Raw genomic sequence first — 17,955 nt, forward strand, 5'->3', positions numbered from 1 at the left:
TGTGTGTGTGTGTGTGTGTGTGTGTGTGTGTGTGTGTGTGTGTGTGTCCTTGCATCCCTGACTGACTGTGTCCGCGGCTAATCTCCCATTCTGCTATGGGGTCAATAAGTCTCAATATTAATAAAGTCACACAGAGGCATTCACAAATGATATATTAATAAAGTCACACAGAGGAATTCACAAATGATATATCATTATTTTACCCATGAATAAATAAACAAACGACGCTCATCCTCAGATACAATCGAGTATCACCATGCCAATGTAGACACATCTTCAGGTAGAGATGAATGTCTTCTGGCACTGTTGGGTAGCTAACGGTCCCTCTGATGCAGTGACACAAAATGGGTTGTTTTTTAAATGAAAAGACAGCTGACGGAGGCATAATGCATCTCTTCAACAAGTTAATTTGTTCTGCTTTACTTGTCATGTTTTTAGTTTTTTTCCTCATTTGTTTGGGAAGGTGGTCCTCTGAAATGTCTTTAACGACCAGAAGTGGGCCTTCAGTTAGAAAAGGTTGAGAACCCTGTTCTGAGCTGAACAGTGCTACACTGTTTGTATTGGGGAGGCTCTCAAAGTGAGTGGGCTCTACTTCAACCATCTCATCATCTATACATGTGTTTTGTTGTATCAGTTAGTTGTAGTGCAGTTAGGGTCAACAATCAAGTCCAGTTCATTACAGAAGGGTTTAATGATTGTTACTTAATATATGTAGCCATACAAATGGTGGTCAACATCCCTTTTACAGTTCAGGCTCCATGACACCGAGAGAGAAATGAAAACATCAGTAACAACGCCTAGTACTTTTTTACATTAAATGTCCCATTCTCTACCAAAACGGCTGACTACATGGGGAATACCAAAATATGTGGGCGTATTGAATGAATGATGGACCTTTCACTGTAGAGACAGGTGTAACTTGTTTAGTTAATGATGACTCTGTTCTTTCAATGTCTCCGTAAAGCCGTTCCTGTGAGCCAGCATGCACAACATTAAGGCTCAGTAAAGCACCTCAATCATTCATGTCAGTACTTACATCTTTGCTTGTCTTGTAATGACGTATCTGCTGTGATAAAGGCCATTATGCATGCTGGCTCACTGGTGCAGTTTACCAAGACATTTAAATTGTCCTTTTATGAGATGTTAAAATGTCTGTTGTGATAGAATAAGAACTACTTTATTAATCCCCTTTGGCAAAAATCTGTGTCATAAATTATCCATAGAAACACAGAGTGATTAATCCTCTCATGTTGCTGGTAGAGTAGATTATAGTTTAGCTCCTTTTGGACCACTCATTTTAAGGTTTCACTGTCAGCAATGGGTTCAGTATTACCATTCACTATCACCACTGGGTGGCGGTATACTCCACCGAATCCACTAAGGCTGTGATTAAAGTTTCAAACGCGTATGGGCTTAAAACAGAACGATTTTCAACATTGCAGGTATTCATGTTTTCACAAAAGGATATGTTTGATTTAACAGAAAGTAATTATATAAATGCAAGGTTGATACAAAGTAAACGGTAAAGTATGCTAAAGTATAACTGTGTGTGTGTGTGTGTGTGTATGTGAGAGAGAGACAGAGAACCAATTTGAGTTTTAGACCTTCAGAATGAGGACATTTTTGGCAAGTGAGGACATTTTGGCAGGTCCTCGCTTCTCTAAAGGGCTGTTTGAGATTTGAGACAGGTTAGTATTTGGTTTAGGTTAGTGAAAGGGTTGGGCTCAGGCATTTAGTTGTGATGGTTGATGTTAAAGTATATTAAGTCTATAAAATGCTGATTTTATTTTCTGTGGATCCTCAATGAATTGACTAGTTGTTCCCGCTCTAGATTTATTATGGACCTGTTTATTAGACTACATTGGTTTTAGTTAGGTGGAGCTAATATACTGACAACGTTGAAGCTGCTTTTCCTCAGTCAAGTAATACAGTTGTGTGAAAAAGTGTTTGCCCCCTTCTTGATTTCTTATTTTTTTGCATGTTTGTCACACTTAAATGTTTCAGATCATCAAACAAATTTAAATATTAGACAAAGATAACACAAGTAAACACAAAATGCAGTTTTTAAATGAAGGTTTTTATTATTAAGGGAAAAAAAAAATCCAAACCTACATGGCCCTGTGTGAAAAAGTGATTGCCCCCTAAACCTAATAACTGGTTGGGCCACCCTTAGCAGCAACAACTGCAATCAAGCGTTTGCGATAACTGGCAATGAGTCTTTTACAGCGCTGTAGAGGAATTTTGGCCCACTCATCTTTGCAGAATTGTTGTAATTCAGCCACATTGGAGGGTTTTCGAGCATGAACCGCCTTTTTAAGGTCATGCCACAGCATCTCAATCAGATTCAGGTCGAGACTTTGACTAGGCCACTCCAAAGTCTTCATTTTGTTTTTCTTAAGCCATTCAGAGGTGGACTTGCTGGTGTGTTTTGGATCATTGTCCTGCTGCAGAACCCAAGTGCGCTTCAGCTTGAGGTCACGAACAGATGGCCAGACATTCTCCTTCAGGATTTTTTGGTAGACAGCAGAATTCATGGTTCCATTTACCACAGCAAGTCTTCCAGGTCCTGAAGCAGCAAAACAGCCCCAGACCATCACACTACCACCACCATATTTTACTGTTGGTATGATGTTCCTTTTCTGAAATGCCGTGCTACTTTTACGCCAGATGTAATGGGACATACACCTTCCAAAAAGTTCAACTTTTGTCTCGTCAGTCCACAGAGTATTTTCCCAAAAGTCTTGAGGATCATCAAGATGTTTTCTGGCAAAACTGAGACGAGCCTTTATGTTCTTTTTGCTCAGCAGTGGTTTTCGTCTTGGAACTCTGCCATGCAGGCCATTTTTACCCAGTCTCTTTCTTATGGTGGAGTCATGAACACTGACTTTAATTGAGGCAAGTGAGGCCTGCAGTTCTTTGGATGTTGTTCTGGGGTCTTTTGTGACCTCTTGGATGAGTCGTCGCTGCGCTCTTGGGGTAATTTTGGTCGGCCGGCCACTCCTGGGAAGGTTCACCACTGTTCCATGTTTTTGCCATTTGTGGATAATGGCTCTCACTGTGGTTCGCTGGAGTCCCAAAGCTTTAGAAATGGCTTTGTAACCTTTCCAGACTGATAGATCTCAATTACTTTGTTTCTCATTTGTTCCTGAATTTCTTTGGATCGCAGCATGATGTCTAGCTTTTGAGGATCTTTTGGTCTACCTCACTTTGTCAGGCAGGTCCTATTTAAGTGATTTCTTGATTGAGAAGAGGTGTGGCAGTAATCAGGCCTGGGTGTGGCTAGAGAAATTGAACTCAGCTTTCCAAAGATGTGATAAACCACAGTTAATTTATGTTTTAACAGGGGGGGGGGCCAATCACTTTTTCACACAGGGCCATGTAGGTTTGGATTTTTTTTTCCCCTTAATAATAAAAACCTTAATTTAAAAACTGCATTTTGTGTTTACTTGTGTTATCTTTGTCTAATATCTAAATTTGTTTGATGATCTGAAACATTTAAGTGTGACAAACATGCAAAAAAATAAGAAATCAGGAAGGGGGCAAACACTTTTTCACACAACTGTATCATGTTTCCTAAAGCTATCTGCGATGCTGTTTCTGGTGAATAATCCATGTTCATGAGATCTCTCCAGGTCCCAAAGACCAACAGGTTAGCCATAATCACTCGATGTGCACAGTCACAGAATGCAGCTCACAGGAATGGTTGAACTCTCACAACTGGGTCTCAGCTTGCCACAGGTGTGTGGCTTGGATTTGGAGCCGTGGATGGTCGGAGGTGGAAAAAGAGGAGGGCAAGTGAAGTCGAAAAAGCGCGTCCATCTCTGGTTTCCCTGCAGCTACATGACCCTGGCTCTTTTGTCCCGCGACGCTGACTGACGGCCTGAATGGGGCCCTTTGAAGCAAGCTCCAGTTTTAATTAAGAGGGTTTGCCTCGCCTGGACCGCTGATCTGTGAAAGCCACGGGGATAAATATTGAATGGGGTTCACCCGCTGGTTACTGCGCCCGAGGGATAAACAGGTGCTTTGGAGGGCAGGTATTTGCCAGGGTCCCCTACCTGCACAGTGTGGTCATGTTGGGAGGAGGGGGTGTTCGGTGTCATGTCTTCCGAAGTATCGGCTATTGAAGCCTACCCTTATTGGAGTGAATTCCAAGCCCTCGAAAGCTGTGGAATGAGGAGCAAATTGGCGTCCAGTGAGAGGCGCCAGTGATACCTAAGTGATCCACTGCCTGCGGCCCCTCAGTGCCCTCGGACTGGCCCCCTGGCGTGTGAGATTTCCATCTCTCAGGTGTTGGCAGGGAGTCGAGCAACAGAAGCCTACCTGTGAATATTCTGAGGTGTTCAGTAACACCACTGACCTCTGTTCCGTCAATTCCAGAAAGCTTTAGCTGTTGCATAACTAAGTTTACCTGTGCTGAGTAAAGGTAGTAGACCTGAAGACACGCAGTACAACTAAAGAAACATAGTACACCTGTCCTATACGGTGTACCTGTAAATGCTATCTTAATGAGAAAAAAGTTTACTCTCATTACATATTTTTTGAAAGACAAAGCTAGCATTCTCATAGCTAGCGGCACCCAAAGAGCTACGCCAATGGCCCTGTTATGTTCTTGTTACTAGCAGAGCTGGCGTCTCTTTTGCCAGTTATCTGCATTCCTTCCGAGTGGGTGTCTGCTCTGGGCTGTGGGGCCAGGCTTGATACCTTGTTGTCCTGGCATCTCAGGAGGCAGGCGCGTAAAAGGATACTCTTGTGTCAGCTGTTTCCTGCTGCAGCTTTTGACAAGGGCCTCTATTCATCAGCAAGCCCTTCTACACCCACCCTCCCCCCACCTGCCAATGAATAAGTAATTATTAGACATCTTGGGGCAGGATATTTGGATGGCTCTATTTAATGTGGCAGCAGCAGGTAAGGTGATCAGGCTCAGGGCCCAGGCTGTGGAGCACAACTGTTCCAGAGGAGAAAGGTAACCTGAACTGGTGTTGGGGCCCTGCAGCACCTCTGTTTGTTTTTCACATGGACTCAGGGCTCATTATCCCTCTTAACTCTGAGAGTGGACTCTCTAAGGGCTCTCTCTGGCCTACACTCCATCGCACATTGTAATATTTGATGGGCAAACATGCTTGGAAAATCTGAGCCGCCCGGTAACTCGAGCCACTCGTCTGTCATCAGAAGTGCTACCTTCTGATCTCTATGATAAGTTGTGATGCCTGACAACACATACCATTCATTCTTACCTGGAATCATTCAGGTCATTTGTTGAGGATTTAGGGATAAACTTGTTTGCCAAGCTTGCAAGTTTTGTTAATTCAATATTAAGAAAATGGTGGTAATCTCTAAAGAAAGAGGCCAGATACTTTTTTATTTTTTCAAATATTGTCTCAAGATAATATCATGCAGTGGTGACAATTGAAAGTGCCACAATATCAGATCTTACTCAAGGCTCATCTGATGGTGAAACTGCCTTGTAGGGGTTCATTTCAGGAGGTCACCAACCATTTTTATTTCAATCAAAAGACAGTGGTGGGTGGGCTGTAGTTACACTTATGGAAAATCAATTGAGTTTATGTATGAGCAAGGATCGCTGTGTAATTTGGCAACTAAAATATTGTAAATTCAATATTGCTATGAAGAGGACCTGATCAGTGATTTACAATACAGCCCACATTGTTCTGATGCATCCAAAGATAATAAAGGGATATTTACCTTGGTACAAACAGCATGGTGAAATCTCAAATGCTTGACATGAAGCTTTTAGCCTCACTTTTGGCTGCTCTTCCTAGAAAATGTGAATAATTATTTTATCCCATCTCATTTAGTCGACATCAAGTCCTCTCTGCTGGCTGGTTCCTGTAGGAGTTCCTCTTTAGAATCATAACTGTATTTTAACTGCTACTGTGTAAAGGGAATACTGCTGTTAAAAATAACCTGATTTTAAAGTGTTTGCAAACCAAATGTTGTTGCACTTTTGTTCATATAGCAGTACTTTTAAAATAGAAGTGCGCAATACATTACTTTTGAATTCATTATTGAATTTTGCCATAACAATGCGATTAATCGCAGAAAAATCATGCGATTAATCGCAGAAAAATCATGCGATTAATCGCGATTTAAAAATTGTAATCGTTGCCCAGCACTAATTATTTAACAAGGAATTTGGGAGTCATGGATTTTATAGAGTCAGCGCTGTAAAGCTCTGTTTTATTTGCATAAAAATGACAGTTGCCAGTGTTTTTATTTAACGGGTCAAGATGTGTGACTCGGCTGCTGTAGTGAGCGGTTGAAATCTAGCGCATAACCTCTGTTTGTTTCTCTTTCCAGTCCCCTGAACCCTGCTCCCAGTGCCAGTGCGCTTCAGCCAGAGACGGTGTGAAGGACAAAGACAGTGATGGCAAAAAGAAGATTCCTAAGATCTTCTTTGGTACTCGCACACATAAACAGATAACTCAGATCACCCACGAGCTGAAGCGCACCGTTTACTCCAGTGTGCCCATGACCATCTTATCCAGTAGAGCTCACACATGTGTCAACCAAGGAGTGGCGCCTCACTTCAACCGCAATGAACGCTGCAAGGACCTGCTGGATGCCAAAGATGTGAGGATGAACACTTGCATACATTCACATTAAACCCATTTTCAACTTTGGCTTTAAAGTAATACTCAAGTTGAAATGTGCCTTTTGAATATCCAATAGTCACTCCCTGTAAGCAGGGCGATGTTTCCTCCCTCATAGAGAACATGAACACCTCATGAAGATGACAACCTTTCCTTTTTTGGACAATTATTAGTAAATCAGTTTGCCTTAAAGCAATATTGTCAGTAGGGGAATTTCAATATCGCCCAACCTTAATCTGTGTATATGTCACCCAATAAGTTATAAGACATGTCGGTACAGACATTTTATATGTTTGAGATCATTTGGAAACATTGTCACCACTACATAGTTTGACCAGTGAGCTTTTCTCCACTGTTAATGTCCCGCTTACTTCATAACTTTGTCACAATCCTTTAAGGAACCAAATTGAAAGGATTCTCATCTAAATTGTTTCTTTGTTGTATGCTAATTTAAAATACATATTACTTCTGATATCAACTGGTATCGACTTTATAAACCCAGACAGGCCATACATTTGACATGTGACTTTTATCCCACTAAAGGCACAACCTGTATGTGTGCTATAGTTCATTACTTAGCCCAGGTCAACCCCCCCCTATTTGTTTACATCCTCTTGTCTCAAAAATAACTGTTCTGGACCTGAATTGGACTCCTTTGACCCCCTTCAAGCTGTGAAATCTAACACCACATGACACACTTTCTCCATGGAATCAAACCTTTATCCACTGGTTACAGAAGCTGATGAAAGACAACATATAACAGACCTAACATTTTATGACAACTTTATAATACTAAATACTTACCTGACCTCAAACCATCATGTACTGTGAAAAGAGTTTTTCGGTCACCCACAAACCCACAGGTCACTATCACTACCAGACAACACTCCAACAATGTAGCCTCAGCAGCAATTATGCTGCTGCAATATCCACAATTGGTCCAACCGGCTCTTTTTGACACACTAAAATGTCGAGAACCATTGAGTGAGCTTTTTTGTTCAGAGGCGTGAGACGCTTGTAACGGGCTCCTACTGCAACAAGGACAATTACGCTGTCAGTGGAGGTGTTTGCCTCCCATGGCAATTCTCTCACTTTATCATATTAAATAGCTGGCCCAGTCATTACCCCTCAGTGGATGTCACTGATGCTCTCTGTCTTCATCACCTCAGGGTGTAGTCTAGTCAGTGTCAGGTGACCATGCTGTGTAGACGCACAGTGATTCATACACAGTTAACACCCATCGTCTTAAGTCAAAACACCTACCAATTGTTTTAACTGCACTGTAACCTGTCCTGACTTTCCCAAATGTGGCTGCATGTCTATTAATCTCCGCAACTCCCCTTTCACTGAGCCGACCGGGTTCAGTTTCAGCAAAGTGTCCAAGCTTAGCACATGACTGTGAGAGGTAGACCATTTCATCCAGAGATCATTATTGTGTCTGGAGGTTACTGAGTGTACACAGTGTCACCTCAAGCTGTGAAATCCTAAAGAACAGGGTGGGACATCTGAAGCAGACACCTCTGTTGACAGTGTAATTGGGGCTTGGTACATGAGATGCTGCTTCTTTACACTTCTACGTTCACTGTATGAGTGTCAGGACATGTAACCCACGACAATACCTGGAAGACCTGATCATTGGAAGCCTCTGAAATACTGTACGTCACCTCTGGTTACATGTGACACTAGAGACAAGAAAATAAATCAAACGGTCCGTTTATCTCCGATATATAAGAAATTCTAATGTAACATATTTTCTGGATTAGTGACAAATACAAAGGAATACATAACATTCTGAAGACTGCTTTTAGCTGATCTTGTTGATATTGTAGGCTTTTAGTGTTTCCCCATTATATACAGCTGCAACAACTGATTTGATTTGTCAATCGACAGAAACTGCAATGTTGATCATCAGTTAATCAGTTTGAGTCATTTCTTATGAAGAAAATGCCAAACTTCACTGGTTCCAGATTCTCACATTTTCTTTTTCTAGTCTTCTCTGATATGTTGGGTTTTGCATAGAGATACACCAACGTCAACTTCCTCTTCCGATTTCCAATGAAATAAGAATAAAAACAGACCTGCTTATCCTGTTTTTTTGCCGATTATTTCTTTCCAAGAACTATAATTGACAGCAAAGCTCCAGACTTACTTTTTTCAACACCGTTCCTGAACCGTCCCCAAAGTCGATTGGGGTGAACATTTTCAATGTTTTTCTTTTTTTACTTGGTTGTTGTCTCCCATAGTGGTTATTTGCACAAAAACACATTCAAATGATTCTATATTTAAAACAATCTGGCATTAATAGTTTTAATTACACATTATCAGCTGCTTTAGGGCGAGGGTTCTTGAGCTGAGCCCAAATTTAGTTCAGGAACTTCTCCCCCACAGTGTGTGGAGATCTGTACAGTGTGGTTCCTGCAATGAAAAGGGACTCGATGTGATAACTGCGTCTTCCATGATCCGTTGACTTTGAATGAAAAATGTGTGTATTACAGGGCAGGTCATGCAGCTACTACCATGGTGTCCAGAAGATGCGGGAACAGCGCACACTACGCTCCTACGGACTCCATGACGCCTGGGACGTTGAGGACCTTGTCTCACTGGGCAAACGGCTCCGGTCATGCTCCTACTATGCTGCCCGTGAACTTATGCAGGACGCCTCCATCATCTTCTGTCCATATAACTACCTGCTGGACCCAATGATCAGAGAGAGTGTGAGTAGAGTATGGAAGAGAGGGTGCAGGAATTCTAGAACAATCTGAAGGGAGCAACAAGATTAGTTCTTAACAAAGAACCAGATCATGTGGAGAGTTCAGGGATTAACCACTCCCTCTTCTTCCTCTCTTGCTTTCCATCTACATTTTTACCAGATGGAGATCAACCTGGCAGGCCAGATCGTGGTGCTAGACGAAGCCCACAACATTGAGGACTGTGCAAGGGAGAGTGCCAGCTACACTTTAGACCACCACAGTCTGCTGCTGTCCAGGGATGAGCTTGACAGCATGGTCAAAAACAACATCAGACCCTCCAAACACGAGCTACTCAGGGACTTCTGCTCTATCCTGATCAAGTTCGTGATTCAGTGAATTATTGCTCATCTGTGGTGCCCGGAATTTGAGTAGATATTAACTAAGAATGTATTTTTGTCCATGGTGTAGCTGGATCCAGGAGAGCCAAAGCCTGATGTCTGAACGGGGATATGAGAGCGCCTGTAAAGTCTGGAATGGAAAGGATGTACTGAGCATCTTTCACAACATGGGCATCACTGCTGAAACCTTCAGCGTTCTGAAGGTACACCAGATATCTAAGCTTTACTTCTACATGTTTGAGGTTTACCGTACCTGTACACTGCCAGTATTCGTCAGTCCACTTCAAATGTTCACTCTAAGCCTTCAGCACTGTACCCTCACTGATTTTGATGGACATCAACTGTGTGGTCAATGTCAGGGCCTCAGTGCAGAAGGGTGTTGGGGCTCACTGTACTGTATGTGTAATGAGACGGCAATCATGTTTACTCGTCACAGTAATGCCTGAAAATGTCCATAAATAGATAAATGAATTGGAGTATTTGTTGTTTGCTACGCGATAATAAGCAAAATAGCACAGTTGGACCAAATCAACATATTTTGAAATTACCATCATGCATCATAAGCAAAGTACATATCGTGACATGTGGGTTTATTCTTACAGGAAGAAAATCCTCTCGCCAGCTCCTTGTTTTTCTTGAATGTTTCATTCAGTGACTTGGTGGGATCATGCATCAAAGTCTATGAGGACAATAGAAAGGGGCAATCATGAACCTTTCCTCCACCATGCTTAGACAATGTATTACATGTTGGGCTTTCAGTGCTTCAGATTTTCAAACTGGAAAATGCTTAGCATTTACAGGTGTCCATGCTTATCACGCCATTCAAGTCATTTCCCCTGTGATGTGCTTGTATTTAAAGTTTGACACCCAAAAAATGACGACCTTGTATGTGCTGCATGTTCTTATTTGGTTTTAGGTGTCCTGTAATAATCAACAGCACTTTTTTTTTTTTTTTCCCCACACGTCTTCCACTGACAGAAAAACCTGGCAGCAGTGTTGGAGAAAGAGGAGCGTGTTGGTTTGATCAATGGTAAAGAGGATATGGTTCAGGTCCCAACCATCTGCTCGGCAACCTCCATTGTCCTCAAAAATCTCTTCATGGTGCTGAGCTTCATGTACTCCTCTGAGGACAACTGCAGGTCAGAGACCAACCAAAGAAAGCCAGATCAAAGTCCTGTGTCATGCCAGTGCCTCAGATGAACTATTGTAAAGGGGTTTAGGGTTGAACGATGGCTCAGGTCTCTGTGTGTCTGTAGGGTTGCTGAAGACTACCGGATAGCTCTGCAGAAGACCTACGCTTGGACGAACCAAGTCCCACCCGACACCCCTGATGCCCAGGGCTTTATTGTTCGGCCACACCACAGGAAACGCCAGAGCGCCCGAGTCAAGACAGAAGTCCTGACTCTCAGCTTCTGGTGCCTCAACCCCGCCGTGGTGAGAGGTTAGAGATGGCACATCATGCCATGTATGCCAAACTGAGCTATTACTGAAGTCTATAGCCATTAATGGATGACTTAATAAGTCTGTAATGAAAGTTACCTGCCAAGTGCTGGTAAAATATGTCACATAATATTATAATGGGTTCTTCAATCTCCACCGTGCCATCCTAAATATGATATGCTTATGGCATAAATTCCAGCTGAAACAGTGCTTGGAGGTTGATTGTGTCTGTGTCTCCCAGGCTTTCTCTGACTTCAGCAGGTCTGTGCACAGCATTGTGCTGACATCAGGAACCCTGTCCCCCATGAGCTCCTTCTCCTCTGAACTTGGAGTGAAGTTCTCCATCCAGCTGGAGGCCAACCATGTCATCAACAAGTCCCAGGTCCAGTCGGGTTATTTGTGGTGCAACGGACCTTTTTATGCGAATAACCATTATAGATGACTATAACAAAGTAAAAGGATAACACTTTTAACTTTTGACATTTTACACTGACTTCAGGACGGTTGAAATCATTTTTCGGGACAGAGCCTTGTATACCTGCTGTAATAACAAAACAACGACAAAACCGGTTTGTATCAGTGGATATGGCTTATTAACGTTTGTTATATTTGCTCTCTTTTTTTCTGCTGATCTAATCTGTGTCTCACAAACGCGATCTGTTGCACCCCTTTGGTTTACCATGTCACTCATCCTCTGGAAACAATGACTTCTTTGACAAAGTATATGCTGTATAAAAGGATATTTACAGTAGCTGCTCGATTCCTGCATGTTTGATTTGATAATATGACTTAAAACCTCCCTCCCTCAGGACTCATTGGAATCCCTAAGCTTCCTTAATGCATCGTGTCAGAGAGATATGATGGTATCCATCAGTCTCAATCAGGTTTTAAGGTGGATCACGCCACTGGAAACTTTGACCCCGTCTCCACATCTATACCGCTTTTGTCCAGCAGATGTCACAGTCTGACCATTAGATTGCAATAATGTTGTAACTTGGATTTACGACTGCTAATTTGGCATTGCACATGAGAATGTTTTTGAAAAAAGCTCATAATGATAGTGTTTGGGCCGACATAATAATGGCCAGATATATTTATTATATGAAGTATGTTGGTGATATGACCTCAACATTTCTAATGCCCTCTCCTCAGGTTTGGGTGGGCACTGTTGGTGACGGACCCCAGGGCAGAAAGCTCTGTGCCACCTTCCAACACACTGAAACGTACATCTTCCAGGACGAGGTGGGGTCGCTGCTGCTCCATGTCTGCCAGGTCGTAGCCAAGGGTGTGCTCTGCTTTCTGCCTTCTTACAAGGTAAGAACCACCAAGACTGTGAGTCTGTAAGTTAGTGGTGGTTGCAGTGTTGATTATGTGTGTTGTTGTGAATGCAAAGCAAAGAGGAGAACCCAACCAAAAGGTATATGATGATCAGATCAACAGAACAAGAGAGCAACTTCATTCATAACGTTCACATTCAATTTTGATGAAGATTAGCGAAGAGTAATTTTAGGTCCTAGTATTATACTATTTGTAGACTTGCATTACAGTGGTGGCTGCTTTTTGTTTCAGACTATTGTGCTTCCAACTAAACATTTTCCCTGAGGTAAAGAAAACAAAAGAAAAGAAAATGTTCTCCTGCATGCAACACACACCTGTATTAACAGGGCAGTGTAGCAGCAATCTAACAGTACCATATATAATATAATACAACCATGTGTTGCAGTGTGATGTTTCACAGTCCTGCAGACTAGATGCATTGCCCTGAGTTATTTTTACGTACGCTGTGGGTGGTGAGATACGAAAGAAAGCCTGCCTAACACTTTGAATTCTGTTTTTAAATCTATTTCTTGTTTGTTCACAAGTGGGTTTCACACTGCCAGGGTTTCAGGTGAAAGAATAAGGCTAAAGTATTTTCATACACACCGCAATTTCCACAACAGGATGAATTAAGTATCTTCTGTTCTATGAGAAAACATCTAAGCAACAGATTAATTTAACAGGTTACAGAAATATAGTCATGGTCTTATCTACATGTGCTCTAGATTTACTCAAAACTACATTGTTGCATTGAAGTGATGGTGGATGGTTTGCAGTTAGAATATTTGTTTCCACATTCTACCACTGGGAGGAGCTAGAGACCATAAATTGGAGTCAGGTCCAGAGTTTTTGTAGTTTGAAGGTATTTTATTAACAGTTTTCAAAGCCTAAGCTGGATTCCAATAGATCCCACTGCTAAGAAGCTGCTCTTGGTCGTGTCGTATGTTACAATAGATTGCAACCAATCAATATAGGTATTGTCAAGGACTTGTTAAAAGCCTCATCCTCATGGAGCTGTATCCTCTTTCAGTTAATGAGGGCGCTTCTTAGAGGGCACTCATAGACACTTTGTCCCCCTTTGTTTGTTATGCGTTTTTGTTCATGAATAATTAATGTGCGCTGTAGCTCAGTTGTCACATTAGCTTACTTAGGGCCAAGTGGATTTCATTTATCATGGTGTGTTAGTCCACATTGCTCATATTACGTGTGACGTTGGTCACTATGCAATTTTGGTCAATAATGTTACTAAATGTGGGAAACTTAATACGTTTGAGTTTAAAGTCACTGTAATTCTTTATACTGTATTTTAATGCGGTGATTCCCAACATTTTTGGCTTTCGACCTGTTGCAGAGATGGTTTGGATTTTTTAAAGTGGTGTTGTATGAGCTTCTTATCCACAGTCAGCGTATTACACCCAATAGTAACAGACAGGAGTTACCGCAACGGCAGCAAAGCACTGTACTTCTGTGGATGGGGGAAGCAGCAGCACGTAGTGTGAGAGTGACCCCATTTTTATGTGAATAGATTTTAGATGTAACATTTTCCGATAATTTCCAGGGGCTGCACAGTGGTGTGGTGGCCAGCACTGTCGCCTCACAGCAAGAGGGGCCCGGTTCCCATTCCGGCTTCCTCCCACAGTCCAAAGACATGCAGCTTAGGTTCATTGATGGCTCTAAAATTGCCCGTAGGTGTGGATGCGAGTGTGAATGGTCGTCTGTTTATATGTATATATGTATATGTATGTATACACACACACATGCTTTTCAATATAGGACTATGGTCAATCATCTTGCAGCCACTCTGATTTAAGACCTTAGTCTTAGGGATGTCCATACATCATGCAGTGTTTCTAATACATTTAAAACTTGAATTTGACTAATCTGATTGCAGTTACAGCAGTGAAAATCCTTGCATGCTTTTTGTGTCTCGGTATTGTATTAGTTTTTTTAGCTCATTATTTTAATTAACACAATTTGAAATGTGTTATGTTTTAGCAGTAAGTAGACATTACATTACATTACAGTCATTTAGCAGACACTTTTATCCAAAACGACTTCAGATTCTATTACATTCATACATTCGTAGGCACAGCTACGGGAGCAATTTGGGGGTTAAGTGTCTTGCTTGACATGCGACTAGCGGAGCTGGGGATCGAACCGCCGATCCTCTGATTGAAGGATGGCCCCGCTCTCCACTTTGCCACAGTCGCCACAGACTGTCATGGAAGCCAGGCAACACTGACATACTGTTTAGAGGACACATCATTCTCCATCTAACACTGGACCTTGACAGTTGTTCGTTTTGCCCTTGGCAAATTTAGCTTTTTCCTTTTGCATAGATCGTGTTCAACTTGTATCTCAACCTGTCACATGCAGTAATCATTGGTTTGATTCCTCTGCAGTCCTTGTTTGCTTGCTATCAGGTTGCATTCTCAACCAGCTGATGACACCGCCATCCAAACTGTGAGGGAAAGCAAAGACTCTGAGTCTTGTTGTTTTCTCATTTTACCTTCCTTTTTGTCAGCCTGTGATGCCAGCCAAGGAGCCACTATGAGCTGTGGGATGTTTTTTTATTATTTTTTTTATTATTGATAGCCATGTAGGAGTCTTCTATCTCCCTCTCTGTGCTGATTCATAAATATTTAATCTGCAGTCAGCTCTTAAAGATGAGGATATGAAGGGCTGGGGTATTAATTGGAGCCCGTGGAGGCCTCGTTGGTGCCGCTGAGTCCTGTCTTCCCTGTGATCTCTGTGTGCGCGGGCAACACGGAGAGGATAGGTCATCTTCAGACATCTCTGTTCAGTGTGTCTAGGTGATGGCTATCGGCCCCTCGTACACAGCTGGCTCAGTGAAAAGGTCTGTGGGGTCAAGGAGATGTACCTCGAGGCTCGTTCTCTGCTTCACGAACACAAACAGTCTGTGAAGTTCAATTTTATTATCTTCTTATAGCAGGTATATTGACAAATTAGTAATACAATCACTCTAATTCGGACTTTCGCTGTCGATGTCTTTTTGGGTCAACGTTGAGAAACCGACTGTATTTCTGTCATTTGGCTTTGGTGCTGTGCAGTAAAATGAGTTCAACGGAAACTCAAGAGAATGTTGTGCATTAGCACACAGCTCAATACCTTTCTTTTTTAAGATACACAGACACACAAAGCATGCCTGTAATCATGGTCACACACGCTCTTTCTCCGATAACCTGCACCAGTGCTGTGGTTTTGTAGCACTTGAGCCTCAACAGCCCTCCAGTTAATGCCCATTAGAACCACAGAGGAAGGGACTGATGGTTTATTAACAAAAGCGGGATTTTGCAGAGGTGAAAAGATGGCGGGGAATACAAGATTCTTTTAAGGGAGATGGAGATAAGGGCCAGTAGGTGATGTCGCCTCGCTGTCTGTGTGAAGACGCACCCGGCGCTGGTGCCTGGGCTCTGCTGAGCGCGTGTCAACTCAAAGTCAAACCGGACTGTTGGCTGAACACCCGCCAGCACACGTTGTCCTCAGCAGCTCAATCACACAGCTCCACAAGCACCGGTGTCTCAGAGTGAGACTGTTTCTGTCTGTGTTTGGAAGCACTTTGGATTCATGGGTCAATTTGCCCAGTGTAGCATATCCCTCCTGATTCTTTTAGAGCCGAGTTGATGTTTTATATGGGTTTTTACAGTGGAAACTTCAGTATTACTGCTGTGTGACTAAGCTGGAGCCTTTTTGGGAGGCTTAGAGTTTCAGACTTAACAGGTCAAATGTAGCCTCAGTCGTCTCCTTGTTCTGATATCTCCTTCAACCACAGTAGCAAATCCTGGCTGTCAATACGCTTGAAATCTAATTAAACATAATGTGGAAACTTTCGAGATGATATAAGAAAGAAAGAAGGGTATTCATATTTTTTCATGTCATTTCAAATCCTATGAAAAGATTTGTTGACAATATAAAAATATATAATATATGCTAATTTTGTAAGGTATGAGACATTAATCTCTCAAAATAAACACTTTATATACAGCTGTGATTAATACTAATGGGATTGCCGAGTGTCGTCTTCTTCAGGCAGCAGGCTGTGTGTGCAGCGTTCTGCACACTCACCGGTGTGGCTGGGATGTGTAGCGCAGACGACGAGGGAGGAGTGGAGGGCCAGAGGTGGCAGGTGGCTTCTTGCCACCAGTCTTGTCGTGATGGTTACTGTGATATTTTGGGCCTGAATAATTTACGCCGCAACAACACGTCTCCCCTCGCCACTGTGAAATGTGGCTCCTGGCTGCATGTTTCATTAATGCTGTCGCCTCCAAACCCGTTTCATAATTCAGCAGGCACTAGAAGAGCTGCGATGTGTCGCCACACAGCTCACTGACACCGGGGAGATAGAGAGAGGCCGGATGCAAAGGAGGTGAAAGATGGGGAGATAGTAGTAGGGGGGGGGGGGGGAGGAGTGTAAAAGTGCGAGAAAGACTACAGTTCACTGCCTCTATCTAGTTGTTTCACCACATTGTCCCAATTGGCAGGAAGATCTGGCCCACTTTACTGTGTCACTGGCAGCGGCTGAGCATAGCACCCACCAGGCCTGGAAAAGGCAATACATAATTCACACTTTGTTGTGCCCTCTTATGTGCTAAACACTGCTCATTTCCATTTATGTTGCCCGGGCATCGTAACTGTGCTCCTCTTAAGAACTGGTGTCCAACAAATGTATTCACTTTTAATTGACAATCTCACTTGAATCTGTTTTGACGACAATAGCTTATGTCTCTGAGATGCACTGATACCCTATAAAGCTCAGAGAGCTTTAGTGTGCTCTTGGCGAGTAAAGGTAATTCTGCTTTGGTTAAAATAAACAACTGAAGGCCTGTATATATGTACATAACTGATACTTTCTGGGTATACAATCTCATGCTTTCATTTCAAAAACGCAGTGGAATGTAATTTATAGTGCTTTACCTATCTGGCATATACAAAAAGTTGCCATACTTGTTTGTATGGTGGTTCTCAGAATGATAAATTGGAAGGCCTTAAATATCTGCCACCCTCGATTTTCAGATTTTTCTTGAATAAAACAAAGAGGTGTGTAGTTGAGCATGTAGATTGACATTTTATAGCTCAGCCCAGTGAGCCAACTAAACACCAGGTCTCTGTCAGATGTTGGCTCTGAATTATTCATGAAGGTGCTCATGTCTGTAATTTTTGTGTCTGTAATTTCTGTGTTGAGTGTCTCACACTCACGTAGCTGAAAGCCTTTGCTGAAGGTGCTGAAGATCCGTTTGACTGCACAGCGAGATTCTCTGCATCACACCTACATCCATGCAGTTGGATTTATCAGACCAGTCTTGTGATGTACATGGCTGACTGAGGCAGCAACACCTTGGTTGAACTTGAACGTAGTCTAATGGATGAATGGGTCAAACAGTTTGAACCAACATTTATCAGCACATTTCCTGCATGAGTGTTGATTTGATATGAGGATTAGATTCAGCAAAACAGGTACCTAGTAATTTGAAACATTTC

The 17,955-nt window shown here is 42.4% G+C and overlaps 1 protein-coding gene across 1 annotated transcript in view; it reads left to right on the forward strand.

The window, feature by feature from the left end:
* Nucleotides 1-17,955, forward strand: part of brip1 (BRCA1 interacting helicase 1) — a 47,987-nt gene that overhangs the window by 14,363 nt on the left and 15,669 nt on the right. The window contains exons 7-14 of the mRNA XM_031872480.1: nucleotides 6,319-6,591; nucleotides 9,107-9,325; nucleotides 9,482-9,681; nucleotides 9,770-9,902; nucleotides 10,678-10,838; nucleotides 10,956-11,133; nucleotides 11,381-11,521; nucleotides 12,292-12,453. Coding sequence (XP_031728340.1) covers nucleotides 6,319-6,591; nucleotides 9,107-9,325; nucleotides 9,482-9,681; nucleotides 9,770-9,902; nucleotides 10,678-10,838; nucleotides 10,956-11,133; nucleotides 11,381-11,521; nucleotides 12,292-12,453 — 1,467 coding nt within the window. The remainder of the gene's footprint in view (nucleotides 1-6,318; nucleotides 6,592-9,106; nucleotides 9,326-9,481; nucleotides 9,682-9,769; nucleotides 9,903-10,677; nucleotides 10,839-10,955; nucleotides 11,134-11,380; nucleotides 11,522-12,291; nucleotides 12,454-17,955) is intronic.

Source organism: Anarrhichthys ocellatus, unplaced genomic scaffold, assembly GCF_004355925.1.
Source record: "Anarrhichthys ocellatus isolate YVR2014 unplaced genomic scaffold, GSC_Weel_1.0 scaffold64, whole genome shotgun sequence".
NCBI classification, from domain to species: Eukaryota; Metazoa; Chordata; class Actinopteri; order Perciformes; family Anarhichadidae; genus Anarrhichthys; species Anarrhichthys ocellatus.